The sequence below is a fragment of the Aotus nancymaae genome, unplaced genomic scaffold, assembly GCF_030222135.1.
Source record: "Aotus nancymaae isolate 86718 unplaced genomic scaffold, 86718_ANA_hifiasm-v0.15.2.pri h1tg000076l, whole genome shotgun sequence".
NCBI classification, from domain to species: domain Eukaryota; kingdom Metazoa; phylum Chordata; class Mammalia; order Primates; family Aotidae; genus Aotus; species Aotus nancymaae.
This window is the reverse complement of record NW_026988491.1, coordinates 11,644,458-11,670,756: the sequence shown is the minus strand read 5'-3', so window position 1 is coordinate 11,670,756 and position 26,299 is coordinate 11,644,458. Positions and strand designations below refer to the sequence as shown.

Sequence of the window (26,299 nt, the reverse complement as noted above, 5' to 3'; positions counted from 1 at the left end):
GACAGTGGGGCCGGGATGGTCATGTGGCTTGCCTAAGGCTACAGCACCGGGAGCCGGACCCAAAACACTGTTTTCCCAGGTCCTAGTCCAGGGACCATAGTTTAAAAAGAAAACTATGAAAATGGGGGATGAATGGACAGGAGTGATGCTGCGGGGCGGGGAGAGAAAACACCCTACAGGAAGACCCAACAGGCAGAGGGCAGCCCAGGCTCCACGGGGACCTTGGTTCCTCCCCAGAATCCCAGCAGCCAGCCGCCCTCCAGCAAGCTTCATAGCAGCATGCCCGCCCCGAGGGGTGAATGATGGGGGCACAACAGTGCACACGTGTGTGCGGACGGTGACAAGCCTTCGCTTTCTCTGAAAGAAGGCTTGTCACATTTTCCGGCTGAAAAAATGTGCCCGGGCCACACTCAGCATCCCCCTGGGGTCCCAGACACCTCAGGTTCTGGCTCACACTCTCCTGGAGCCCACGTCCTCTGTCACCATCTTACAGGTGGGGAAACTGAGGCCTGCGGTGGGAGTGGGGTGTATCGGAGCCCAGCAGAAGAGCCGAGATGTGGCCTCTCCACCCTTCTGTCCGCTTCAATGGCCAGCAAATGTGTCAATATTTGCTCAGGAGAACTGCTGGCTCGACAGCCCCCAGAGGGCGCCTGGTCTCTCCCTCTGTAAGATCAGGGGTAGCCTCTGAACTCCAGCCAGGACCCTGCGCCTGCTCTTCAGAAGGGAGGGGCTCTCCCTGCTGGGCCGTTTCAAACCGCAGCTACTAGGGAGGGAACGGAACAAATGCACGATGCCCGTTTCGTGGGCGGCAGTAGCAGGTGAGCTCTCCGCCATGCAATCGGGTCTGAACCCCAGCGCCACAATCTCTTAGCTCTGAGTGCCTTTGAGCCAGCCTCAAAAACCTCTCGTAGACTCAGTTTCCTCATCTGGAAAATGGGCTCCACGCCCATCTCACCGGCCTGTCGCAGGGCTGCCTGTCGCAGGGCGGCGGGTGGCTCTGTGCTCCCCAGGCCCGGCAGAGGGCGCCGCAGGTCCTCAGGCCTCGCCCAGTCGCCACGTGGTGTCGACCCGCAGCTGCGCGCCGCTGGACTCGTCTCTATTCGGCGACACTTGGCTCCACCTGGCCAGGCTCGGCTCTGCTCGGCTGCATTCGGCACCACTCGGCCAGATTCGGCTTTGTTCGGATCTGCTCGGCTTCGCTCCGCGCCGGAAGCGCCAAGGCCCTGCCCCGGCGCGGCTGCGGCTCAGTCCTCCTGGCGCGAGGCCTTGGAGTGTAGGCCGAGGAGGTGGGCCCTCGGCCCTGGGTCCTTGGTGCTGCCCTGGCGGTGGGGGTCCCGCTTGCCTGGGCCCTAGGCTGTGCAAAGGGAGCCACGAGCCAGGGCTTGAGGCCAAAGCGGGTGGAGAGGGAGGGGCTCCCCGAGCTTGGCGTTGGGGCGTCGTTCCCCTTCCTTTTGCAGGGAGAAGGGGAGAGGTTGGTCCCGGCCGCAAGCCGGAACCTGCTGGCTCTGCCGCTGGTCGGTCGTGTCGGGGGAGGAAGTTGCTGCCCCTCGGTGTCCCTGAGTCTCGGTTTCCCCTCCAACAATCAGTAGGTTTCCCTCTGAGGCCGAGTGCCTGGCGCAGCGCTGGCGCTCTCCTGACTCAGTTTCCCCTTTGTAAAACCTGACAGACCGCCCAACTCCGCTGAACACCTTTGGGATCCGACGCGCGTTACTGAAAGCCCAGGACGGGGAAACCGGGTCCGGAGAGCGAAACTTTACCCGGCCCCTGGACTGGTCAACGTGGGGGATTCGGTAGAACAAGACCCGGGGCTGTGCCCGCGGGAGGAAGCCGGTGTGTGCTGGAGGGTGCTGCGGGGACTGCGGGGGTTTGGAGGAAGAAACGAGTGCCTGGCGCCCCGGCCTGCCCCAAAGTTCCCTGAGGGGGAGACGGGCTGGTGGGACGGGCTAGTGGGACGGTGGGGGTCCGGGGTCCGGGGTCCGGGGTCCGGGGTCCGAAGCCGGGGCGGGATCCGGGGCCGGGGCCGGGGCCGGGGCCGGGGCTGGGGCTGGAGCCGGGGCTGGAGCCGGGTAGCCTCCCAGGTTCCCAGGCGCGGCGACTCTGTCCAGCAGGAGGCGCTCGCGTCTTCCTTTGTTGAAACTGATCTCTGCACTTGAACAATTAGATCTGTGACTGGCGGCCACTCAGCCTCCATAGCAGAAGCCAGGAATCATCATGTTTACCGTACTGTCTCCTTTTCTGACAGGCACGCATTTTATTTTTTAAATACGTGAAGCGCGCGGTGCTTTATAAGCACTGGCTCGAATGTGCCTATTTTCACATCCTCTCCTGACCCCGGGCTGTAACGTGGGCGAGTGCAGGATGGTGGCCAGGGTTTTAGCAGGCTTGTTGACCACATCCTGCTGTGTCAGTCTGTGCTTCATCTTGTCTCCTCTGTAAAATAGACAGATGAGTTAACACGTGTGCCTACCTCAGAGCATTGTTGGAAGGATTAGAGGAGTCAAGACATGGAAGGCCCTCAGAATGGGTGGGGCGAAAGCCCTCCGTCCTAGGGGTAGGGGAAAGGGTGGAGGTGCCTGGGGAAAGGGCCCATACCCTGGCTTTCTGCGTTGAGGTTCCTCCTTTGCTGCTGGGGGTGATAGCAGGGTGATGAGAGCCACCCTGGGCCCACACTCCTCCTGGTCATGCTGTTGTCCTGGGTCCCAGGGTACCTGAGAAAGGGCACACACCCCTTACTGATGGGTGACTAGTGGGGAGTGCCCCCATTGGACATTCTACCAGTCAGCTCACATGGTCCTGGCCGCCCCATGTTTATCCGGCCCAGGCACAACAAGGCTCAGAGAGGTAAATTTGCCCAAGGTCATACATCTGGGAGAGGGAATTGAGTCATCATCCAGGTTTTTCTGCCCTGGGGCTGCAGCTCTGTTTCCAGGCCATCTGACCAGCTGAGGAGATCATCAGAAAGGCTGGGACACCAACGGATGACGCATGAATGGAGGAATTTTCAGGCATGGTGAAAGCAAGTGGGAGGGAAAACACTAAAGTGTAATATCCCAGAGTTCTGTTCTCTTGCCTGCTCTGACTCCAGCCAGCTGCCCTGCACCTAGAGGAACAGGAGGCCCTTCTCTGGGGCGTTGCATGCCCTGGGAGCCAAATGAGGTGGCCCTGGAACCTGGTGAGTTGCCTGCCTTTCCAGACCTCAGCCTCCTCACCTGTGAAGTAGGGTAAGCAGCTCTTCCCTGCTGAGGAGCTGTTGAGGGCGGCGTGGGACACACTGCCAGGCGCACAGTTGGCCCTTGACAAAACCATTCCTGTGTCCCCAGCCTATTTCTCCCCAAGTCCCATTGATCATTCTCTCCATCCCCCTTTCCTCAGAAGGTCAGTTTTCTAAGCCCCAAGGCTTGGAGCCAGCCAGGAGCTGTCTCTTTCTCCAGTGCTGCCGACTCAACCCTTTTTCCTTAGAGGCTGCAGGGAGGGAGGCTCCCCTTGGCTCCCTGTGTCTGCAGCCCTGGCTCTGCGCCCTGGGAATGCTGCCTGAGGCAGGGCCACGTAGAGGGCAGGGTCAGTGCAGGCCTTTGGGTGTTCCCAGCGGCCACAGTCCTTCAGTCTGCTTTCCTTGGGGCCCCTTTGCACCACTGAATGGATGACCTGGGGGATTCCAGGTTGGTGTGGGAGGGGCAACACCACAAGGCTGGAGGTTAGGAGGGTCTGGCTGTCATCCTAGCTTGGACTCCAGTCTGCTACTTGACCTTTGGGCCAAAGAGAAATCCTCCCTGGGCCACAGTGTCCCTGCTGGTCAGATGAAAGAATCAGATGAGATCATCTCTGAGGATCTTTCCAGACTTCATATTCTTCTGTTTGATTATCCCCCAAATACATTGGAAATTGGAGGCCCAAGGATGAGTCCTGGTTGAGGACACACAGCCCAGAGGCTATCCCATCCTCCACGTTTTGCCCAGCTGTGCGTAGGGACTGGGATTTAGCACCCAAAGCCCTAGGTTTAAATATATCCCCCTCCCCCTGGGGTCCTTGCACTCCTGCACCTTCCTCCTCCTGGGGATGGCCCTGATCTGCACGCTTTGTTCCATGCCCATGCCCAAGCCCCGAGGGAACTCCATCAGGTTGGTGAGTCTTCTTTTTTGTAGGGGGGCTTTGCTCCTCTCCACCAGTTATGTGACCTTGGGCAAGTCACTTTAGCAGCCTGACTCCAGCTCCCTAGGACTAGTTGAAGTAATAGATATAAACACCCTTTGGGGGCCAAAAGCTCCTGGAGAGATGAGACCTGGCTCAGGCAGAAGTCCCTAAGAAACGTGGAATAGGGAGATGTAGTAAACAAGCCAGCCAGAACCCACCAGATCCCTTGGGGAAGGGCAAGGGACATTTGAGACCATCTTTATACAGGAGTCCTGGGTCCCAGGAAGCCAGGGCAGAGAGTCTTTGCCCAACTTTAGCCTAACAAAAAGGAAACTGAGGCAGGACCCTGCCCAGACCCAGAGGCACACAGGCTACCCTCCTATGAACTTCTTGGGGGTCATTTCCACAGGGGAATAGTTCTAGAAGACCAGAATGAGTTAGTAACAAGGGCAGGATTGCAGTCAGGGGAAGATGACTTTGGTAGCTGGGCTGGGGCATGGGGAAGCGACTTGGCTGCTGCCCTGGCCCTGTGTCAGAGGCGTTGGAACCAGAGCGACTCCATCTTGACTAGGGGCTGAGTAAAATGAGGCTGAGACCTGCTGGGCTGCACTCCCAGGAGGTTAGGCATTTTTCCTCATTTTAGTCATTTTTAGGATGAGATAGGAGGTCAGCAGGACTGGTTTCACAAGGTACAGGTCATAAATACCCTGCTGGTAAACAGGATGTGGCCAACAAGCCTGCCAAAACCCAGCAAATCCAAGGTGGTGATGAAAGTCACCTCTGGTCATTGTTGTTACTCATTATATACTAATTATAATACTCCCACCAGCACCATGACAGTTTACAAATGCCAGGGCAATGTCCAGAAATTACCTTATACAGTCTAAAAGGGAGAGGAGGTCTCAGTTCTGGGGAAATGCCCTCCCCTTTCTTGGAAAACATTAATAATCCCCCCTTGGTTTAGCATATAATCGAGAAATAACCATAAAAATAGCCAACCAGCAGCCCTCAGGGTGCTCTGCCTATGGAGTAGCCATTCTTTTGTTTCTTTACTTCTCTAATAAACTCGCTTTCACTTTACTCTGTGGACTCACCCCAAATTCTTTCTTGTGAGAGTCCAGGAACCCTCTCTTGGGGTCTGGATCGGGACCCCTGTCTAGTATCATTTGTCTGGTGAACCACGAAGGGATGATATCAGAGAAACCACCGGCCCAGAGGAAACAGACTACAGCACCGATTGTCCAGCCTCGGGTAAGTGGTGGGGTATTTTATCCCGCGTCAGGTATGGATTTGGTTTAGGGTCCCTCCAAAGAAATGGGGGTTAAGGGCCCCTCTTAGTAAAAGGCAAGGATGGTTGTCAGAAATTGGGTTAGAGGCCTAACTTTAGAAGGTTGGAGTCTTTCCTAAGATTTAGGGGGCTAGAGGTCCCCCTTGATAAAGTGCCTTGGTGAGGAGAGATGAAAGTCCTATTGTCTTTGGATTAATCTGCCTTGCACTGTTTGCTGACAGCTGTGGGTGACAGGATTAGGCATGTACAGGATCATGGGATGTGGGGAGCTTTCTTCTCCCTAAAGGGGGCAACTTCAGAGCTGATGGGATTGCTGGAAAAGATAACTTCGCTACTGACAAGCGACCGCCTGAACCTCCCATCCGGTGTTGATGGAATGGGTGGTTCTTCCTCGGGCCTCCCTTAGCTCCTAGCCTTCTCCACCTTCCGGCAGGCAATGCTTTTCTTCCCCTCTCCTTTCTCTTTCTTATCCTTTCTGTCACTCAGGGTGACTGTCCACTCTTCCATCTTGCCCAGAGACCACACGTTGAAATTCCTGGTTGGAGGCCATTCCACCCCACTTAGAGAGGATCGAAGATGACAAGGGACATTGAGGGCAAGTTTGAGCCTTGCCAGGTGGATGTTGGGCACTGACTGGGGCGGCTGGTTACCTGGAATGGGAAATATTAACGTGAATTAACATTTAATGTTAATTGGGTTTCCCCATGCAGTTGGGCGGCATCTTAAAAATTCAGAGACTTTTGCCTGTGGTTTCATGAAATGGAAAAGACGATTTTCTTTTGTAATGTGGCTTGGCCCCCATAGCAATGGCACAGCAGGCAGGGCCATTAAAGCCACACAGAGAAAGGGAACCCAGAAGCCTGGCGTGCTGGCAAAGGGTAAGAATTTCTTACCAGTCAGGCTTCTGGCCTCCCTCTCTTTGTGCAAACTGGTTGAATAAATGATACAAAATCACCGTTTGTCTCTCCTGTGAGGAATTTGAGGAATAAGAAAAAGGTGGCCGGGCACGGTGGCTCACCCCTGTAATCCCAGCACATTGAGAGGCCGGGGCAGGTGGATCACGAGGTCATGAGTTCAAGAACAGCCTGGCCAACATGGTGAAACCCTGTCTCTACTAAAAATACAAAAATTAGCTAGGCATGTAATCCCAGCTACTTGGGAGTCTGAGGCAGGAGAATTGCTTGAACTGGAACCTGGGAGGCAGAGGTTGCAGTGAGCCAACATCGCACCACTGCACTCCAGCCTGGGCTACAGGGCAAGACTCTGTCTCAAAAATAAATAAATACATAAATAAAAAGAAAAAGAAAGAAAAAGGATTTGTGGGGGCTAGTCTTAAGCTTTACAGAATCTGTTGTACTTTGTGCTATGAATTTATCTTTCTGTGTCAATCCGTCCTAAAAAGAGGTACTGTAGGATAGAATGTGGGCCTGGGACCCCTATAAGCCTATTATTCAAGTTGGCCCAGCAAACTGGTCAGTTAAAAACTTTGTGGAAGGTCCCTGAAATAAAAACTACATGAAGTTTCTGTCTTGTTTGTTTTATGTCCTTGGGAGTTTAACCTTGTGACCATGTGGGAGTTCTTTCTCTTAGTCTCCATCATCCAGAGGACAGGAAGCTGGAGGTTCACGTGATAGCCGTAAAAATTATCCTGAGCAGTTGACAGCCTTTGCAAGCTTGAAATTGGCTTCTCTAGTCTCCTTCGAGGAAAAATAACAAAAGCTATCCAGTTCTGTGGCTCAGTAGCTAAGGCTTTGTCTTTTCACAATGGGGACCCAGGTTCAATTCTCGCCTTAGGGAATGAGTCCTTTCTGGTTTAATATCTATGTGACCTTTGCCATTTATTGATTCTCTTCCCCTCCATAAACAGCTTCTGACTTCTCATTTGAATTTTCTTTCTCTGAGCTATCTTTGGCAAGTCTAGATCTGGTAAAAACTGCTTATTACCTCTTTGAAAATACCTCATATACCTGGGTTAAGTCATAACCTTAGTTAAAGCTTACTGGTTTCACCTGGGAGACTACTGTTTGTGAAGTTCAAAAGCCAGAAATATTGGCTGTTTGTCCTGGCTGGAGTCTGGTAACAAGATTTGGTTAAAACTCAGCTTAATTAAAAATGGATATCCAAGCTATACATACATTGAAAAGGCCTTTATGGTTTTTTTTCTCTTCTTGGATCTTATTTTTCTGAAAAAAGTTTTTCTTGTCAGTCGACTGAATTGTTTTCTCCATTTTGTTTTCTTGCCACTCTTGATGCCCCGCCTGAGAGGACCTAAGATAAATTTTAATAGCCTGGGACTCCTCAGGAAAAACAGGAGGTGCCACAGACCCCATTTTGGGAGATACCTCTATTTTCCTCATGGACCCCCAGGAACTGAAAGCAGATAGACCCCTCTCAAAATATAAGGCTCTGTTATGTTTCGCATTGTGTTATCTGACAGTTTTGACTTTTGGGGATATCAGAAATTAGTTTGCATTGTAAGAGAGCTTTTAGCCTTGCTATGTAATAACTAGGTGGGAAATATAGTTTTAGGGATAGCTAATGGCAGTTATGGGGGGATCCTTGGCCCTTTGCACATTTGGATCAGAAAAGCATGCTCTTGGCCACCTAGAAAATGTATGGAAGCATCCCCAGCCTCCATTGAGAGATAAGAATCCCATGGGGGATGGGCTTATTCCCTCTCTTTGGGATCCAGGATCCAGTATAAAAATGGAACTCTTGGCCGGGCGCGGTGGCTCAAGCCTGTAATCCCAGCACTTTGGGAGGCCGAGGCGGGTGGATCACGAGGTCAAGAGATCGAGACCATCCTGGTCAACATGGTGAAACCCCGTCTCTACTAATACAAAAAATTAGCTGGGCACGGTGGCGCGTGCCTGTAATCCCAGCTACTCAGGAGGCTGAGGCAGGAGAATTGCCTGAATCCAGGAGGCGGAGATTGCGGTGAGCCGAGATCGCGCCATTGCGCTCCAGCCTGGGTATCAAGAGCGAAACTCCGTCTCAAAAAAAAAAAAAAAAAAAAAAAAAAAAAAATGGAACTCTTAATTTTGGGCATCTGTTTTGCCTTCAGCTGTGCCTACTTTTAGGCCTTAGAAACTGCAGGGTTTCCTGGCCCTGTTCCTTGAAAGGCACCACCCTGAAGTCAGTAATCGAATTAAGAAACTTAAAAACTGGCCAGGCGCAGTGGCTCATGCCTGTAATCCCAGCACTTTGGGAGGCCGAGGCGGGAAGATCATGAGGTCAAGAGATCGAGACCATCCTGGCCATGGTGAAACCCTGTCTCTACTAAAAATACAAAAATTAGCCAGGCGTGGTGGCACACACCTGTGGTCCCAGCTACTCAGGAGGCTGAGGCAGAAGAATCGCTTGAACCCAGGAGGTGGAGGTTGCAGTGAGCCGAGATTGCGCCACTGCACTCCAGCCTGGTGACAGAGCAAGACTCCGTCTCAAAAAAAAAAAAAAGAAACTTAAAAACTGGCAAATGAAAAATCTTACGACTACTGGATCTTCTGTCTGTGTATTTATATGTGTTGTGTGTGTGATGTTGATAATATGAAAAAGCTCTGATTAATTGGCTTACAAATAATAAGTGCTTAAATCAAATATTTTGTCGGAAAAAATAGAAACAGTAACACCTTTTGGTTCACATGACTTTAATAATCTTTGGGAAATAAAGACAGTTTTAAAGATTACTGGTAAAATTAAAATATTCAAAATTTAGACATTTGGTCTAAATTAGGCAGGTCAGATATTAGGTGTGCTAAATGCCTCGAGGTCATAAATTGCATCATTGACTTTTGAAAATTGTCCAGCTTACCTGCTTTGGGGTCATTAGATTCTAGATAAGGCCTGGGACTTGTCAAGTTAGCCATGCCCCCAGCTATGCTGGAAAGAGTCAGACCTTATCTGCCCTTCTGCCTTGTGTCCTAGGCTCCACACTTGGAACATAATTAAAATGGCTTACTTACCAGGTTTTTTGCCAAAAATAAAAGTTGCTAAGAGTTAACATTGTAACATACGTAATTGAGACTACTGGACAAACAGTTATATATGCAAGGTGTGTAAGGAAAGTAGAATGTACTTTTGGTAAAAAGATTAGAAGGAAGCATGAGAATGTGGATTGTTTCCCCCACTTTAGAGGGCTAAAGGATTGTTTTAAGTTAGGTAGGATAAAGCTGAAGGTTTGAGCAAGTTGTGGAAGGTTCGTGAAAGATTAATCTTGTAAAAGAAATTCTGTGTGAATCTATTGGCTAACGTTAAAGGGATATTATTCCGTTTTTTCATAAATTAAATATGGATAAAAGTATAATGGGGTTTTCTTAGAGCACTGGTATACTCTTTAACAAGAAAATTGTAAAGAGCTATAAAAGGTTTATGAGAATCTTACTTCATGGTCAAACATTGAAATTGGATAGAGTTGTCCATAAGGCTTTATCATGAATTGAGTTTGACATTAATAGCACACAAATGCAAAGGTAAAATTTGACTTTCTCTCTTGAACAAGATTTTCATGTGTTGCTGAAAAATAATTAAAGATTTTTGTTTGCCTTTTGAATAAGCTATAGAAAAAAGAAGGGAAAGAAAAGAGACAGTTTTTTGGGGCGGGGGGAGTGGGAAAGCTAAGTATTCCTGAAGACTTTCTTCCCAAAAAAAGAAAGAGAAGAAAAACAGTGAGTAAAGGTTTTTGCCTTTAAAAACATATTTGAGTTGTTTTGGCCAAATAAATGACTTATGGTGACCTGGGATGCTATTTTATAGTATCAAATGTTTTAAATTTTTGATATTTGACAAACTTTTCCAAATCAAGTTCTAAGTTCTGTCTTTTTCTAACCTGATTAGTCCTTTAGATATTAGGCCCCCTTAAGTCCAAAGAGGACATATTTGGCTTATTTGGTACATTAAAATAATACAGGAAACATTGTCAAGTATGAAACTGTGTTTGGCTTTCTTTGGGCTGTATTTGTATATAACTATGTTATTGTTATGTGTTCCAAAATTATGGGAAACTCCTATAATTCTGATATGACTTAATTACATTATTAATAATAATTATAATTGTTAAGTTATTGTATGCCACAGAGGTATCCAAATTTCCTACTCAATGAAATTAATTTATTTAACCATGGCTGCCCTAAGCCTTTTTGGCATCCATAGGCAATTGTCTTTTCATTATCTTTTTTTTTTCCTCTTAGAAAGGGGGTTTATAATCAGCTGTAGGACTTTGATGAGTACTTTTAAATGCAGGGAGAAAGAAAACAACATCCAAGACTGTCTGGGAAAACTAACACATATATATCAAAACAAAACAGGAATTAATTACATAGACTGAACTAATAAAAGACTGAAGTAATCTTTTATGACTTTTTGCTTGAAACGTTGATCTTTCTGTTTTGTTTTTCACAGTCAAGAAACTCCCTCTTTTTGAGCTGTTTTCAGCTTTTAACAGTTGAATAAAGTATGCTCCTATAAGGAGTATAAAACAAGGTTTTTGTCCAAAAACAAAATTCAGAATATATTTTTTTTCTCTCTACCTGATTTCTCCAGAATTTGGAAACTATTTGTGAGTGTTCTTAACTTATGGCAATATGGTTATTTGCATTAGTGCAGTAAGAATCTGTTTTTCTTCTCTCTCTCTCTTTCTTTCTTTCTTTCTTTTTGTAACAGAACACAATTGGAGAAACTGGTTATTTTACAAGGGTTTGACTGGAATGGCATACTTTCAAATATGAACAGACTGCTTTAAGGAATGAAAGTGGATTAATAGAGCCAATAAAAGCCCCTTGGAAAAACTGGTCTCATACCTTGTGTATGAAGTCCCTGCACATGGTTCCTGATCTGTAGTAAGTAAAGAATGTAACTTTCTGACATGCCCAGGAGCCCCAAGTTATCTTGGGACCTCAAGAGGAGAGGAATTTATCTAACGCATACAGGTATTTGCAGGCATAGCTCAATCCGTGGCTGGGCTCAAGGCTTTAAAACATCTAATCTAAGATGCCTTATGAAACAAAGTTCCATCACAGCCAATTTTAAAAGGAGCCTCTATGGCAAATAATTGTACTTGCTGCACTTTATGCAAAGAATGAAGCAAGTATAATAAGACTAAAGCTTATTTTGCAAATAAATTGTTCCTACCATGATTTGTTTTTAATAAAAAATAGGAGACTGGAGAGAGAAAAGTGATGTTTCAAAAAATATGGTTCACCTGTCATTACATTCTAGTCTCATTCATTGTTTTTGAGTTTTTTCTGCAATTTAGACTGACCTTGCTTATTTCTGTGACCCAAACAGTCATCTCCTGACTGCTTCTCATCAGAAACAAGAGGGATGGGTAACATAAAAATCTGGATCAGTATCTAATTCTGCGCATGAATTGGAATCAGCTAGCCACTCATATCAGCTCGTTTCCAACCATTGCCCAGGTCACAGAAAGCCTTCTTATTTAGTCTACTTGGGATAATTTTACTTATTTTACTTTGCTGTTGTGGAATATATGGCTGTTATACTCTTTGTGTAAGAATGCACGATAAGCTTACTCAGTGCTTTCTTAAATTGAACACATTGATCTTCCAGATATCACCTTTTGCTAGGACCCTGACTTATGAATAATTCTGAACATACCAACACTTTCTTACTGAACTCTGCTCAACATGAACACAAGAGACTCTAATAGTTAGGCAGGAATGTCATCGGCCCTATTCAGCCTGAAGAAGTTACAGACGATGGATCTTTGTCTCTCTACAACCCTTTAGATTAAGGATTCCCTTGTAAAAGAGAGTAGGGAAGAAACAGGGCAACTCCATCTTAAATAGGGACTGGGTAAACTGAGGCTGAGACCTACTGGGCTGCATTTCCAGGAGGTTAGGCATTCTTAGTCACGGGAAGACATAGGAAGTTGGCAGGACTGGTATCACAAGATACAGGTCATAAACACCCTGCTGATAAACAGGATGAGGTAAACAATCTGCCACATCTAAGATGGTAATGACAGTGACCTCTAGTCATCCTTATTGCTCATTGTATGTTAATTATAATTCATCAGCATGCTAAAAGACACTTCTACTAGCACCATGACAGTTACAAATACCGTGGCAATGTCTGGAAATCACCCTATATGGTCTAAAAGGGGGAGGAACTCTCACCTTCAGGAAATCCCCACCCCTTTCCTGGGAAACTCATGAATAATCCACCCTTTGTTTAGCATACATCAAGAAATAACCATAAAAATAGCCAGCTAGCAGTGCTGAGGGTGCTCTGCCTGTGGAGCAGCTGTTCTTTTGTTTCTTTGCCTTTCTAATACGCTTGCTTTCACTTTGGTTCTGTGGGCTTGCCTCACGTTCTTTCTGGTGCAAGATCTAAGAATCCCCTCTTGGGGGCTGGATCAGGACTCCTTTCTAACATCTGCATGATACCTGAGGAAATCAGCCTGCTCCTTCACCCAGCAAACCCGGATGAAGCCCTCCCAGGTGTCTGGCACAAAGGGAGCTGAGGACTGCAGTTCTGGAATGCAGAGACAATGTGTCTGGCTACGTCGCTGGTAGCAGGGCCAGGGTTCTAGCCTGTGGCTGGAGGGCCAACACTTGCACCTTTTCTGGTACCCACCCTGCCTCTGTGACTCAGAGCAATTGAGCCCTTTAGCTCAGGCTGGATTCAGGGCTTCTTGCCCCCTTCCTGAGCAACCTCGGGGCTCTTGTGCCCCATCCCTGTGTCAGTTTCCCAATCATCAGGGGGCCTCAGACTCCTTCCTGCTCTGACTTGCTAGGCCTTTGAATAAAACAAGACTCCACTGGACCACCAAAGAGTTAAGCAAAGGAAATCCCTGTCTCCCTTTATCTCCCAGAACCCAGAGGCTGAAGGGGAGGGAGGAGGGAGGAGGGGAAGTGGGAAGCAACTCTGCCCACTCCCTCCGCCCTCCCTCCCTCCACTCTCTCTCCCTCCATCCTCTCCTCTCTCCCTCCTCTGCTGAGCCTGGGGGTCTGGGCCAGCAACAAGTTAGTATTGCAGACATGGGCCAAGGAGTCAGAGGCCATGCAGTGGCTCAGGGTCCGTGAGTCGCCCGGGGAGGCCACAGGACACAGGGTGAGTGACCAGAGGCTCCTCAGCTTGGGGGCTGGGGTCAGAGCCTGGAATTCCTCTCTTCCCTCCTGCTTCCTGGAAGCATCTGGGGCCCTGCTCTCTCCCTCTGACTGGGACAGCCTCTTCAGGCTCTCCCTCCACATTTCCTCCTGCCTCTGGCTGAGGGCTGCGCTCCGCTGCTCCCGGCTTTTGCCCGCCCCTGCCCGGGCACAGCACTGCCCAGACACACACAAACTCAGCTCTGCATAGCCTGCCTGGACTGAGAAAAGTTGCCTTGCCATTCTCTCCCCAAAGAGGTCCCAGCTCCCCACTGGAAGAGGTAAGGACCCCAAAAGTCCTCCCTGTGGCTTGGTCCCTACACAGGGTCCCTGCCTGGCACCCTCCCCCAGAGCTAGTTCGTGATTCTTGCTGTGGTTATTCTTCCTTATTAACAGCTTCCTGATTCCTGCTCCCAGGCCATGGTTCTGTGTCTCACAGCCTTTGACTCCCATCTGGCTGGGGCCAATAGGAATCAGAAATGCTCCCAATCCATGCCAGTCCTCTGGGAGAAGTTCTCCTTCCCATCCCATGCAGGCACAGGGAAGAGATGGGAGCACACTTTTTTTTTTTTTTTTTTAAGTCTTTTACAAGGCAGCACTTTCCCTGCATTGAAGTACTTCCTGGGAAGGAGATGGTGGTGTCATCTCCTTGTGTCAAGGAGCAGGAAGCCCAGAGAGGTTCAGCCGCTAGCCCTAGATCACACAGCTTGCAAACTGTTCTAGGTCTCAGATCTGACTCGAAGACCTCAGCTTTTCTCATGAGGTTATATATATGGCTGGGAAAAGGAAGGAAATGTCGCTCTTCTCAAAGCCACTGGGATTTGTTATTTATAAGCAAAAGTAGAGGATGGTAGTTTCAGACAGGGAGGATGTTGATCTCTGAGGATTTGACTTCCTTAGTGAGCAGAACCAGGAACCCAACCAGGGTTAGGAGCTTGGGAAGGGTCACCTCGAGGAAGAGGGAGGTGGCTCTGGAGACTTCCTGCCCACCCCCCTTCTGCTGCTGCTACCACCCAGTTCTAGGGGTGAAGCAGAGTTCCTGCTACTTTATTTATTTTTAATTTTAATTTTTGAAAAATAGAGACAGGGTCCCACTATGTTGCCCAGACTGGTCTCAAACTCCAGCACTCAAGTGATCCTCTTGCCTCAGCCTCCCAAAGTGCTGGGATTGCAGGAATAACTCACTGCACCTGACCATCCTGTCCCTTTAAAACTCTGCCCTCACCTCAGTGCTCAGCTGAGATCAGGTGGCATTTTACAAAGTAATAATTGTACCTTCTCTACATGTATTAACCACAGAAAAAATATTTTTGAATTCTACTAAATGTTAAAGGAGAACAAAAAGGAAATAAACAAAGAAACGCCAGAAGTGTAAAAACCAGTCTGCTTTCAAAAGCAGAGTTTCTGATCCTGCGATAACTCGGCGCCAGCCCCCAGAAGCTGAACCACCTCAAAGGTCTTTGCCCGGCTTCCTGCCCACCCAACCCAGTCCTGTCTCTAGTGCCTGGTGTCCAGGCTGCTTCCTGCCTCTCTCCTGGAACCCTGGACCCTTTCCTGGCTGAGACCAGAGACAGAACCTCAGCAACACTTGCACTTTTCTGATCCTTTAGAGTTTTTCCGACCTCCTAGTCCTACCTCTTAATTCCAGTCTACCACCATGGCATCTGATTGGAGGTCTACAAAGATTGACATAACCAACTTCCAATGATTTTTTATTTTGAGACCGTCTTGCTCTGTAACCCAGGCTGGAGTGCAGTAGTGCAATCTCAGCTCACTGCATCCTCCGCCTCCCAGGTTCAAGCGATTCTCCTACCTCAGCCTTCTGAGTAGCTGGGACTACAGGAATGCACCACCATGCCCAGATAATTTTTTGTTGTTGTTGTAGTTTTAGTAAAGATAGGGTTTCACCATATTGGCCAAGCTGGTCTTGAACTCCTGACCTCGTGATCTGCCCGCCTTAGCCTCCCAAAGTGCTGGGATTACAGGCGTGCGCCACCGCACCCGGCCCCAATGAATGAACTCTCTCCAGAGCCTTCCCTGCAGGGCTTCTGGATAAGGTTGGGTTGCATAGGTTGTTAACTGCACAAAGGTGCTGAGCAGGGCGGTGGGCTAGCGCCAGCCCTTGCCAAGCTGCACACCCTCTGCATCGCTTCCCTCCAAAGGGGACTCTTATCATTTCTAATTTGTCCAGAGGGCACCTTCTTCACTTTGCACAAAGGCACTCTAAAGGCTAGCACTGGCCTGCAGTCAGGCCCCAGTATGCCTTCTCCTGACTGCTCAGCGATGCAATGACACCATCACCACACACCACCCCGCATACTCTCATGGACATCGCTCTCTGTCTGCTAGGATAAACAAACTCTCCTATCTCTTTTGGCAGGACTATGGTGTTCTCGCGTCAAAGCGTGGACTGGGCCACCTGTCCCCTCCTGAGAAAAGCCTGCAGAACCCTTCGTGTTTGTCTCCCACGTCCACTAACCTCTGTCCTCCTGCTGGGGGCTGGGGGACACGTGTTTGCTGGCAATAGTGGAGTCTGTGGCAAGACAATGCCAGAGGGAGGTGCAAGGGCGGGAGAGCATTGGACGGGCTCCTGGGTTGCCAGCCATGGGCAGCTAGGGCATCTTCTCACCTGCCCCGGCAAAGGCCTCCTGGGATCCCTTTCTGCTGTCTGCTGTGACTGTCTTCAGAGGGGCTTCTCCTTCCCAGACCTGTGTGGGGCAGAAACCTCCGTGGACTGGGTGCCGGGAGACTCGGCGTCCAGGCCCTGCTCTGCCACAGTCCCTTCCTAGTCTCAGGGAACTTGCTGATCTGCGGAGATCTCAGTCTTCTTGTCTGATAAATGGGGACAATAACCTTGCTTCCCACGTTAGGTCAGGATCCCTTTGGCAGGGGGAGGCAGCACCCGCCCACCCTGGGCATCTGCTCATAGTAGATGTTGAGTGAAATTCAGTTCCTGTCCCTCCTTCCTTGTTCCAGGTCACTATGGGGACAGCCGCCCTGGGTCCCCTCTCGACAGTGCTCCTGCTCTTTCTCCTGATGTGTGAGGTCCCTGCGGTGGAGCTCACCTTGGACAGAGCTGTGGCCGGCAGCTGCCGACGGTGCTGTGACCCTGAGGACCCCCTGGCTCCTGACCATGTGTCCGCAGCCTCTTCCTCCGTCCTCCCGCACACGCTGCCTGAGGTCAGGCCCTACATTAACATCACCATCCTGAAGGGTGAGTGCCCTCCTGCGGGGCCTGGTGTGGGCAGGGAGGGCCAGGGAGCTGAGGTAGAGGGAGTAGAAAGGAGGGCAGAAACCAGTCCAGACCAAGATGGCTCCCACGTGCACGCCGGTTCTCGGTGGGGAGACAGGCCATGAGCAAGGGACACATCAGCTAAGTTAGCAGAGTGGAATGTTCGATGGTGATCAGTGTTCTGAGAAAGGAAAAGGGGCCTCAGGAGTGCAGGTCTGGGGTGCAGGCTGCATATTAAACGGGTGGTCAGTGAAGGACCCACGGAGCACAGGCTCATAGGAGGCGGCAGAGGCACATCCTGGCAAAGGGCATGGCTGGTGCAGAGGCCCTGAGGCAGGGCTTCGAGATGCACCAGGCTCAGATCACATGGGCACCTGTCACCACTAGCCACCATAGGGACTTGGGCTCCACTGAGTAGGGTGGGAACAGGGGCAGGTTTGAGTGGGAGAGAGACTTGGTCTCACCCAGGTTTCAAATGGATCCCTCTAATGTCGTGTGGAGAACAGCCAGCGGGGGCCAGGGGTCAGAGCCCGCAGCCCTGTGGGGCTCCCAGGGCCATCCAGGTAGGGCTGGCTCCCACTCTCTCAATCAGACACGGAGGACTCGCTTCCCTCACAGGGACTGTGGTGGCTGAGGGTTACCTTGACACCTGTAGCTTCCGTCTCTGTCCACAACAGCCCATGAGGTTGGTATTTTCCTATTCCTCCCAATTTGCAGATGGGGAACTCAGTCTCCCTGGTGACATGCAGCTGTCATGGACGGAGCCAGGATTTATTTGTTCCTGAGCTGTCCATGGGGCCACCCCATTGCACGGCCAGTGGTCCTCTGGCGTGTCCTCTGATTTCATGGAAAGGACATTGCTCTTCCTCACACCCCCTCTCCCACCCAGCTTCCCCAGGGTCGGCTTAGCCTTCTGCATGGGGTTGGAGAGGTCCCCGGCTGCTGATGACCCCTCCTCACTGCCATCCTCACTGCCCTCCCCTCCCTGGGCCCGGCTCAGCAGCCTGCTGGAAGCTGGGTTGGCTGCCGTGGCTGAGGGGCCCTGGGCTGGCTTTGGGAGTCCTGGGTCCCAGCCTCAACTCTTTGGCTCCCTTGCCCAGTAGGTCAGGCTGGTCTCTCTCCCCGGCCCTGAACTTGCCACCTTATTAGTCAAAAGAAGAGAGCCCCCCTCCTCCTAGCCACCTCTACTCCTTCCCTCTCTCAGGCTGAGCTGTCCAGCGTTCTGCACGCCATCTGGGGTTGCGCAGGGGAGGGGCGGTTCTCCAGCGAGGCCCTGGCCCGGACCTCTGCAGAGCTGTGGACTTGCCCTGCTCCCCTCTCTGGGCTTCTACCCCAAGGGACTGTGTCCTCCTTTCTGCCCCGTCCCCAACCTGTGGAAAACACAGGGCCTTCTAGTCCATGCAAGGGTGCGATTGCTGGTGCGACTCCAGGCCCTGTGACAGGTGACAGGGAGCTGTGTGAGGTCGGTTCCTTCCAGGCGTGGGCGGCCACCAGCTTCTCTTATGTTGAAAGTCAGCCTGGACTAAGGGCCAGGCAGGGCCACGCCTGCCTGGGGGCCATTGTACATGCTGCCAGACCTCAGAGCAGGTCGGGATGGGCTGGCTGGCCTCTTGTTTGCAGAGGTTGCAAAGTGCTTTCCCATAGGACATTTTGTTGAGGGGTCACAACCACCCCTGTGAGATGGACATCATCCTCTGTAAAACATAGACCAGAAAACCGAGACCCCAGCCATGGAGTGCCCCAGGTCACACGGGGCAGGACGGCCAACCAAGGGCTTCCTGGCTCCTAACCTGGGCTTTTCCTCCAGGTGGGTGAAGGTGTTTTTCTTGGTTTCTTCCCTGGGTAAGAACCCCAAAGTGCATTCCAGCACGCCTCACATCCCCGCCAGCCTGGACTGTGGCGCCGTGGCCCTGGGGCGGGGGCCTGGGCCTGGCCTCCCAGAGACAACAGTCGGACCCTCCCTGCTGGGTGCGGGGACGCCAAGTTGCCCTGGGGACAGAGCACATTTTAAGTCCTGCCTCTTCTGCTCCTGCACTGTGTGGCCCTGGGGGAGTCACTTAACCTCTCTGTGAAGTGAAGATGGTCATGATGTTTTCCTTTCTGTTTTTGAAACAGAGTCTCCAGGCTGGAGTGTAGTGGCATGATCTTGTTTCACTGCAACCGCCGCCTCTCAGGTTCAAGTGATTTTCCTGCCTCAGCTTCCCGAGTAGCTGGGACTACAGGTGCACACCACCATGCCCAGCTATTTTTTTTTATTTTTGTATTTTTAGTAGAGATGGGGTTTCACCAAGTTGGCCAGGATGGTCTCAATCTCTTGACCTCATGATCTGCCCGCCTTGACCTCCCAAAGTGCTGGGATTACAGGCATGAGCCACCACACTGGGCCATGTTTTCTTTAGGTAGGCATTTGGGAAGGCAATGTCTGGCATATAGTAGGTGCTAAATAAATCCTGGCTTCTTCTCTGAGCCAGGACAGGGGCAGAGCCTTCACAGATGAGTGTGGGTACCTCCCTGGAGCAGACTCAGATATCCACCCTGAACTGTCCCCTTCTTATCCCCACAGGTGACAAAGGGGACCCAGGCCCAAAGGGTATCCCAGGGTCCAGGGGCATGGATGGTCCTCAAGGAGAGCCTGGCTCACAGGGCAGCAAGGGCGACAAGGGGGAGATGGGCAGCCCTGGCCCCCCTTGCCAGAAACACTTCTTCGCCTTCTCGGTGGGCCGCAAGGAGGCCCTGCACAGCGGCGAGGACTTCAAGACGCTGCTCTTCGAAAAGGTCTTCGTGAACCTCGATGGGTGCTTCGACATGAATGCCGGCCACTTCACCGCTCCCCTGCGCGGCATCTATTTCTTCAGCCTCAACGTGCACAGCTGGAACTACAAGGACACGTACGTGCACATCATGCACAATGAGAAGGAGGTTGTGGTCCTGTACGCGCAGCCCAACGCCCGCAGCATCATGCAGAGCCAGAGCGTGATGCTGGACCTGGCCTCCGGGGACCGAGTCTGGGTGCGGCTCTTCAAGAGCCAGCGTGAGAATGCCATCTACAGCAACAACTTCGACACCTACATCACCTTCAGCGGCCACCTCATCAAGGCCGGGGACGACTGAGGGCCTCTGTCTGGGCCACCCTCCCGGCCGGAGAGCTCAGGGGCTGGCCCCATCACCCGCCAGGCTTGGTTTGCATGGCGGTGAAGTGGGAAGGCCAGGGAGGTCCCTGGGGACCTGGCGTTCTGGAGAGACCCTGCTTCTTTCTTGGCTGTCGCCGTCCCTCCCAGACTATTTCTGCTCCTCTCTTCTCTCTTGGACCTATTTTAAGAAACTTTCTAACCTAAATATTCTAGAACTTTTCCAGCCTCGTAGCCCAGCACTTCTCAAACTTGGATGTGCAAGTGAATCACCAGGGGTTCGTGTTAAATGCGGATTCTGACTCAGTAGGTCTGAGTGGGTCCAGGATTCTGCATTGCTAACACATTCCTGGGTGATGCTAATGCTATCTATCAGTCTGTGAACCACACTAGAGCAACCAGGTTCTAAAACTTTCTCAATATTCTAGTACTTTCTGTACATTCTAGAATCCTCCACACATTCTAGAATATTCCCAACTTTTTTTTTTTTTACTTTTGAGACAGGGTCTTGCTCTGTTGCCCAGGCTCGAGTGCAGTGGTGTGATCTGGGTTCACTTCAACCTCCACCTCCTGGGTTCAAGCGATTCTCCTGCTTCAGTCTCCCTAGTAGCTGGGATTACAGGCGCCCACTAACACGCCCGGATAATTTTTGTATTTTTAGTAGAGATGGGATTTTATCTTGTTGGCCAGGCTGGTCTCGATCTCCTGACCTCAGGTGATCCACCTGCCTCAGCCTCCCAAAGTGCTGGGATTACAGGCATGAGCCACTGAGCCTGGCCTCTCCCAACATTCTTAAATTCTCTCATCCCTCCAGGGCTCCCTGTGCTGTGTTCTCTTTGCCCCTTCCCCCTCTTCTCTTGCTCACACCTGCACTACCACAGCCACCATTCATTTATTCACTCATCAAACACTGAGCACTCACTCTGTGCCGGGTCCCAGGAAGGGTGAGAGCGTCAGACACAGGCCCTGCCCCTGCCTCAGTGACCGGCCAGTCCAGCCCAGGCAGGGAGAGATGTGTACACAGGTTTTGAAGCAGATCCACAGCTCACACGGGTCTGTGTTCTCGGTGTTCAGGTGCTGCTGGTCCTCCATAACCCACTGCTCCCCAAGGCAGGCAGGACGGGGTCCCAGTGGCAGGGGCAGGTATCCCCTCCCTGTTCCTCATCCACCTGCCCAATGTCCATCGTTAAAGCAAACCCCAGGGGGCCTTGTCCAGGTCAAGGGTTCTGTGAGTAGAGGACTCAGGAATGTGGGGGCTTTTGAGGGTGAAGGGGTCCCCGAGGAATGGAGCCCACACCCATAGCTCTCCCCACAGCTGATATAGCAGCCTGTGAGGAAACCTGCCCTCCTCACTGAGATCCCCTTCCTGCCTCCTCCCAGGGATCTGCCAGGGCTTTGCTCACCTCCTTCCACCAAAGGCATCCGAGCCTCAGTTTCCCCAGGACCTCCAGCTGCCCTCAGACTCTGATGTCTGTCCCCAGGTGCTCTCTGCCCCTCCTTCCCCTCTCACTGGCCCAGTGCCCCGACTCTGCAGGCTTTATCAAGGTGCTAAGGCCCCAGTGGGCAGCTGCTCACCTCAGAGCCCTCCCCCGGCCTGGTGCTGCCTCTACAAACACCTGCAGGCAAAGGGCCAGGGCGGAAGCCCCAGGCTTTGGAGCCTTCAGCAGGTCTGGGGAGCTGAAGCAGGCTATATTCCGTTCACTGGGAGAGGCTGAGGCAAAGGAGGGACCCTGGGCCTTCCATTTCTTCTCTCAGGGTGGGGTGGCCCTCCAGCCTTCCAAACCCAGGTGGCCTGCTCTTCTCCCTAGAGGGAGGCGGCCTCTGCCCATCGGTGCTCATGCGGACTCTGGGGCCAAGGTGCCGGGGGGTGATCTCTGGTGCTCAGCCAAGGGAGCTGTAGCTCCATGGCCGGATGAGAGAAACAGGGCCTGACAAGTGCCAGGAAGACTGGTGCTATCAACCACCCCACCTGGCCATGCCCTGCCCTTCCGTCCAGCATGATTAAACAATGCTGTCTCCCCTTGGCGACTCAGACTGGTTCTTTCTGCTCTGCTCCCTCTGCCCACAAAGAAACCAGCCCCCGGGTCACACAACCCGTGCACCTTGGAGTTAGTGGAACCAGCACAGAGTCTGCCGTTTCGCTCTCTGGCCGTGACCTAGGGTAAGCCCCCACATCTGCACCTCGGTTTCCTGTCTGTAAAATGGGGATGATGGTGATCTACCCCATGCGGTGGACGTAAGGATGCCAGGTTGCCCCGTGAGTGCCGTGCTCATGCTCAGCGTCTACTGAGTGCCTACTGTGTGGCGCAGAGCTGAGCACCTGTGCCACTTACACTCCAGTGAGGCACTCAAAAGCCCCCTCTCCTGCCCCGGGGACCCTGTCTCATGTTTTGTGTCTAATTATTGTGATAACTGCTGGATCCTCTCTCCAAGAAAACACACACTAATCCCCTGTGTGGTGGAACAGCTTGACGGGTCTGGCTTTCTAATATGCAGTCAAGTTTGGACTCTCTAGGCCAGCCTGGTGGCTACTCACATAAATCTATTTAAAGTGACCTCTAAGGCCAGGCGCGGTGGCTCACACCTGTAATCCCAGCACTTTGGGAGGCCGAGGTGGGCGAATCACCTGAGGTCGGGAGTTCCAGACCAGCCTGACCAACATGGAGAAACCCCATCTCCACTAAAAATACAAAATTAACTGGGCGTGGTGGCACACACCTGTAATCTCAGCTGCTTGGGAGGCTGAGGCAGGAGAATCGCTTGAACCCGGGAGGCAGAGGTTGCAGTGAGCCTAGATTGCGCCACTGCACTTCAGCCTGGGCAACAAGAGCAAAACTCTAAATAAATAAATAAATAAATAAAGTGATCTGCCCTGATTTCCCAACAGACTTGGTGGGGCATCCTGCTCTGTGTTATCCCTAAAGTGTTGCAACGCCATTTTGGGCACCAGGTGGAAGAAGTGTGCTATCAAGAACCAACCGTCTGCACCTGTGCTAGGACTGTCACTTCTCCTTCCCTCCGGCACCTCTCCCGAGATGCTCAGAGAGGTCACTCATCCAACCCATGCTGTTAGAGCACGGCTGCGTGCCAGACGCTGCTAATACCCAGATCCACCGTCACATGCAGTCCTCTACTGAAACCAAGACAAGACTCACAGCGGGGAGTGACAAGCCCGGGTCATACTATAGGAAAAGTGAGGCTGTGCGCCCTGAGCCAGGAGCTGCTCTAGGGAAAGGGTGCGCAGCGGTCAGAACCCACAGCTGGCTCCAGATTCCACACACCCCAGCGTCTGATCACTCACTGCTCGCCGAGGCTTCCCCAGCCCTGTCACGTGCACTTAGTATTCTCTGGGGCAACTGCTGCTAATTTCATGTTTTCTGTCCCACGCCACTTCTCAGCCCAGCCCAGCAGCCCACCTTACAGGGGCGGACAGGTCTCCATTTCCTCGGAGCTCACCTGTCATTGAAGGGAGGCTCCCCACCGCACCTGAATGTCACGCAGCTCTGGCCAAAGGGACTGCTCCCATGTCAGAGGCAACCCCAGGGAACGATCTCACAGCATGCTTTTGGGCCAGGATCTGTTCGTACATAATAGGCTTCACCAGCATCACAGCTCAGGGCCTCAGGACCAAGGCTGCCCTGAGTGCCAGCCTGCAGCCTTTTGTCATGCACAGCACAAGGATGGGTGGTTTGTGCTGTACAAAAGGGTCTGGCTTTCTAATATGTTGTCAATTTGGACTCTCTAGGCTATTTAAAGTGACCCACGGCCGGGCGCAATGGCTTACGCCTATAATCCCAGCACTTTGGGAGGCTGAGGTGGGCAGATCACGAGGTCAAGAGATCGAGACCATCCTGGCCAACATGGTGAAACCCCATCTCTACTAAAAATACAAAAATTAGCTGAGCATGGTGGCACGTGCCTGTAATCCCAGCTACTTGGGAGGCTGAGGCACTAGAATTGCTTGAACCTGGGAGGCGGAGGTTGCAGTAAGTGGAGATAGCGCCACTGCACTCCAGCCTGGTGACAGAGCAAGACTCTGGGTCTCAAAAATAAATAAATAAATAAATAGTGACACACATGGTGGCTCATGCCTGTAATCCCAGCACTTTGGGAGGCTGAGGCGGGCAGATCACAAGGCCACATTAGTTCAGGGAACTGAGACCAGGAGATCTGCCATGCTTAGTTCTGGTGACTTGAGCAAGCTGGTTGAATGCCCGTGTAACCACCTCTGGGCAAGCCCTTTCAGTTACATATTTTGAAAATGATGTTTTCTGCCTGAAATATTAAGCAACAAGGAAGGGGAAGGAGAGGGTGGTCAAGAGGAGCAGAGGCATGGGAAACGAAAGACCCCTGACAAGGAGTGTGCCCCAGGCAGGGCAACCTCACCCCCATGTTGCCATTGCTCTGTTGAGTGGCCTGGGGCAAATATAGGGAAGATTGACGGGAAAAGGGTGATTAGATGGGAACCTGAGTTAAAATCAGGGGCAGAGCTGATGCAGGTATTTAGCTTGACCGTGACCTGCAGTCTGGATAGGTGGGCTGCACCCATTTCACCGGCTAGGTTAGGTTGTATCTGGAAGTGTTCAGTCTTCCTGGGAAGAAGCTCTGCCACATGGGAGTGTGGGGAGTGGAGCAGAGAATTCTGATGTGATGATCTGGGAAGGCTTCTTAGTGGAGGAGCCATCTGGGAAGCGCCTTGGAGGATGAATAGGAGTTTGAAAGACACTTGGCACAGGGAAAGAAGCCAATGGGAGGAGAGGATTGCAGGTGGCCCAGTGTGGTCTATGCTCAGGCAGTGGGAGAGGCCAGTAGGTTAGATAAATGTCTGGGAGGGAGGCAGAGCAAGCAGGACGGGGTTTGAGACAGGGAAAGGATGGAATGGAATGTCAGGCCAAGTCTAGGGTTGATCTCTTAGGTGCTGGGGCAGCTTTAAGAGGCAGATCACTCTGTGGCCAGGAGGAGCACAGACTGCAGAGGGTGAAGCTGGAGGCAGGGAGGGGCCTGTACGGTGGTCCAGGGGAGGACATGGAATGCCTAGAAACTGGGGGAATCATGAAGATGTCATCCTGGAGGAGGAGGCATGTCTCCAGTGGACTTTGAAGTTGGTGAGAGATTCAACAGCAGAGTTGGGGGAGGAGGGCAGCCAGGTGGGGGAGTCCAGCTTGGATAAAGGGTCTACCAGGGTGTTGCTCCCGCAAGGCTTTCCTTAGACAGTGGGAAGCCAGCAGGCCGGGGTGCCAGGAGGCGGGCTTCTGTGCCAGCTCTGCCCAGGAGAGTCCCTTGTTTGGCTGCAGGACGGGAGTGAGGGTGCTGGGTAAGTTGTTAGCCTTTTGGGGCCCCCATATTGTCCTTATCTGTAACATCAGATGCAAAAGCCCTTCTCTCTTATCCCAGTGAGGACTTCAGGGAATCCAGGGCTGCAGACAGAGGCATGACTATTTTTAGAAACCACAAATCAGGACCCATGGAGAAGTGGCAGTGGGGCAGAAAATATGAAATTAGCAGCAGTTGCCCCAGAGAATACTAAGTGCACGTGACAGGGCTGGGGAAGCCTCAGCAAGCAGTGAGTGCTCAGACACTGGGGTGTGTGGAATCTGGAGCCAGCTGCGCGTTCTGACCGCTGCGCACCCTTTCCCTAGACCAGCTCCTGGCTCAGGGTGCACAGCCTCACTTTTCCTATAGTATGACCCGGGCTTGTCACTCCCCGCTGTGAGTCTTGTCTTGGTTTCAATAGAGGACTGTGTGTGACGGTGGATCTGGGTATTAGCAGCATGTGGCACACAGTCGTGCTCTAATGGCATGGGTTGGATGAGTGACTTCCCTGAGCATCCCGGGAGAGGTGCCAGGGGCAGGGAGAAGCAACAGCCCTTGGCCAGGGAGGAAGCCCTGCAGCCCCCTCCCCTCTCCCCGCCTCCTCCTCCTCCACTTGGCAGGCCCGTCACAGTAGCCACACACTGCCACGTGTGCATCTGGAGGAAAGGAGAAACACAGGCAGAAACTTAGCATGACCAGAAACAGATGTCAAGAGCATTACGGGTGAGGCCAGCGGGTAGCCGCAGGAGCCAGAGAGGAAGGAGGGATTTCCAGGACACGAGTCAAGAGAGCATGGGGCTAAGCTGGCGTGGCTTTGGAGCAGCTGGCCTTCAGACCCAGGAGGACAGGAGGCGGCGGCGGCCAGCACCTGGGGGCTGGGGTCGCAGCGTACGGTCAGGTGGGCTGTGGAATTGCAGCCTGGAGGTGGTGGCATTGGCCGCAGTAGAAGGGTCATGGGAGACAGCTGGCCGTAGGCACGGGGAGGAAAGAGGTGACCCTCTGCAGGTCAGCAGTAGGGTGGGAGGGTGGGGCAGCTCCTGAGGTGGCTGCCTGCTCTTCACTGCTGGTGGGAAGGAACGGATGACACAATGCAGATATTTGC

At 51.9% G+C, this 26,299-nt stretch overlaps 1 protein-coding gene across 5 annotated transcripts; it reads left to right on the top strand.

The window, feature by feature from the left end:
* The first annotated feature begins 775 nt into the window (after positions 1-775).
* On the top strand, positions 776-21,907 carry C1QTNF6 (C1q and TNF related 6). 5 transcript variants are annotated; one of them, XM_064368010.1, is made up of 5 exons: positions 776-818; positions 1,667-1,830; positions 2,918-5,382; positions 16,501-16,738; positions 19,320-21,907. In XM_064368010.1, the coding sequence occupies exons 3-5, from the start codon at positions 5,320-5,322 to the stop codon at positions 19,865-19,867; spliced, it is 849 nt and encodes a 282-aa protein (XP_064224080.1). In that variant the 5' UTR covers positions 776-818; positions 1,667-1,830; positions 2,918-5,319; the 3' UTR covers positions 19,868-21,907. The 5 variants fall into 5 exon arrangements, with proteins under 5 accessions (XP_064224080.1, XP_064224078.1, XP_064224079.1 ...); XM_064368008.1 differs by lacking the exon at positions 776-818 and adding an exon at positions 1,219-1,286; XM_064368009.1 differs by lacking the exons at positions 776-818; positions 1,667-1,830 and having other exon boundaries at positions 2,075-3,172; positions 5,253-5,382.
* The last annotated feature ends 4,392 nt before the right edge of the window (positions 21,908-26,299 follow it).

Coding starts and splice junctions, on each gene's coding strand:
- C1QTNF6 (XM_064368010.1), top strand. CDS start 5,320: ATGATATCAGAGAAACCACCGGCCCAGAGGAAACAGACTACAGCACCG. Junction 5,383..16,500: donor CACCGATTGTCCAGCCTCGG/GTAAGTGGTGGG, acceptor TCCTTGTTCCAG/GTCACTATGGGGACAGCCGC. Junction 16,739..19,319: donor TAACATCACCATCCTGAAGG/GTGAGTGCCCTC, acceptor TTATCCCCACAG/GTGACAAAGGGGACCCAGGC.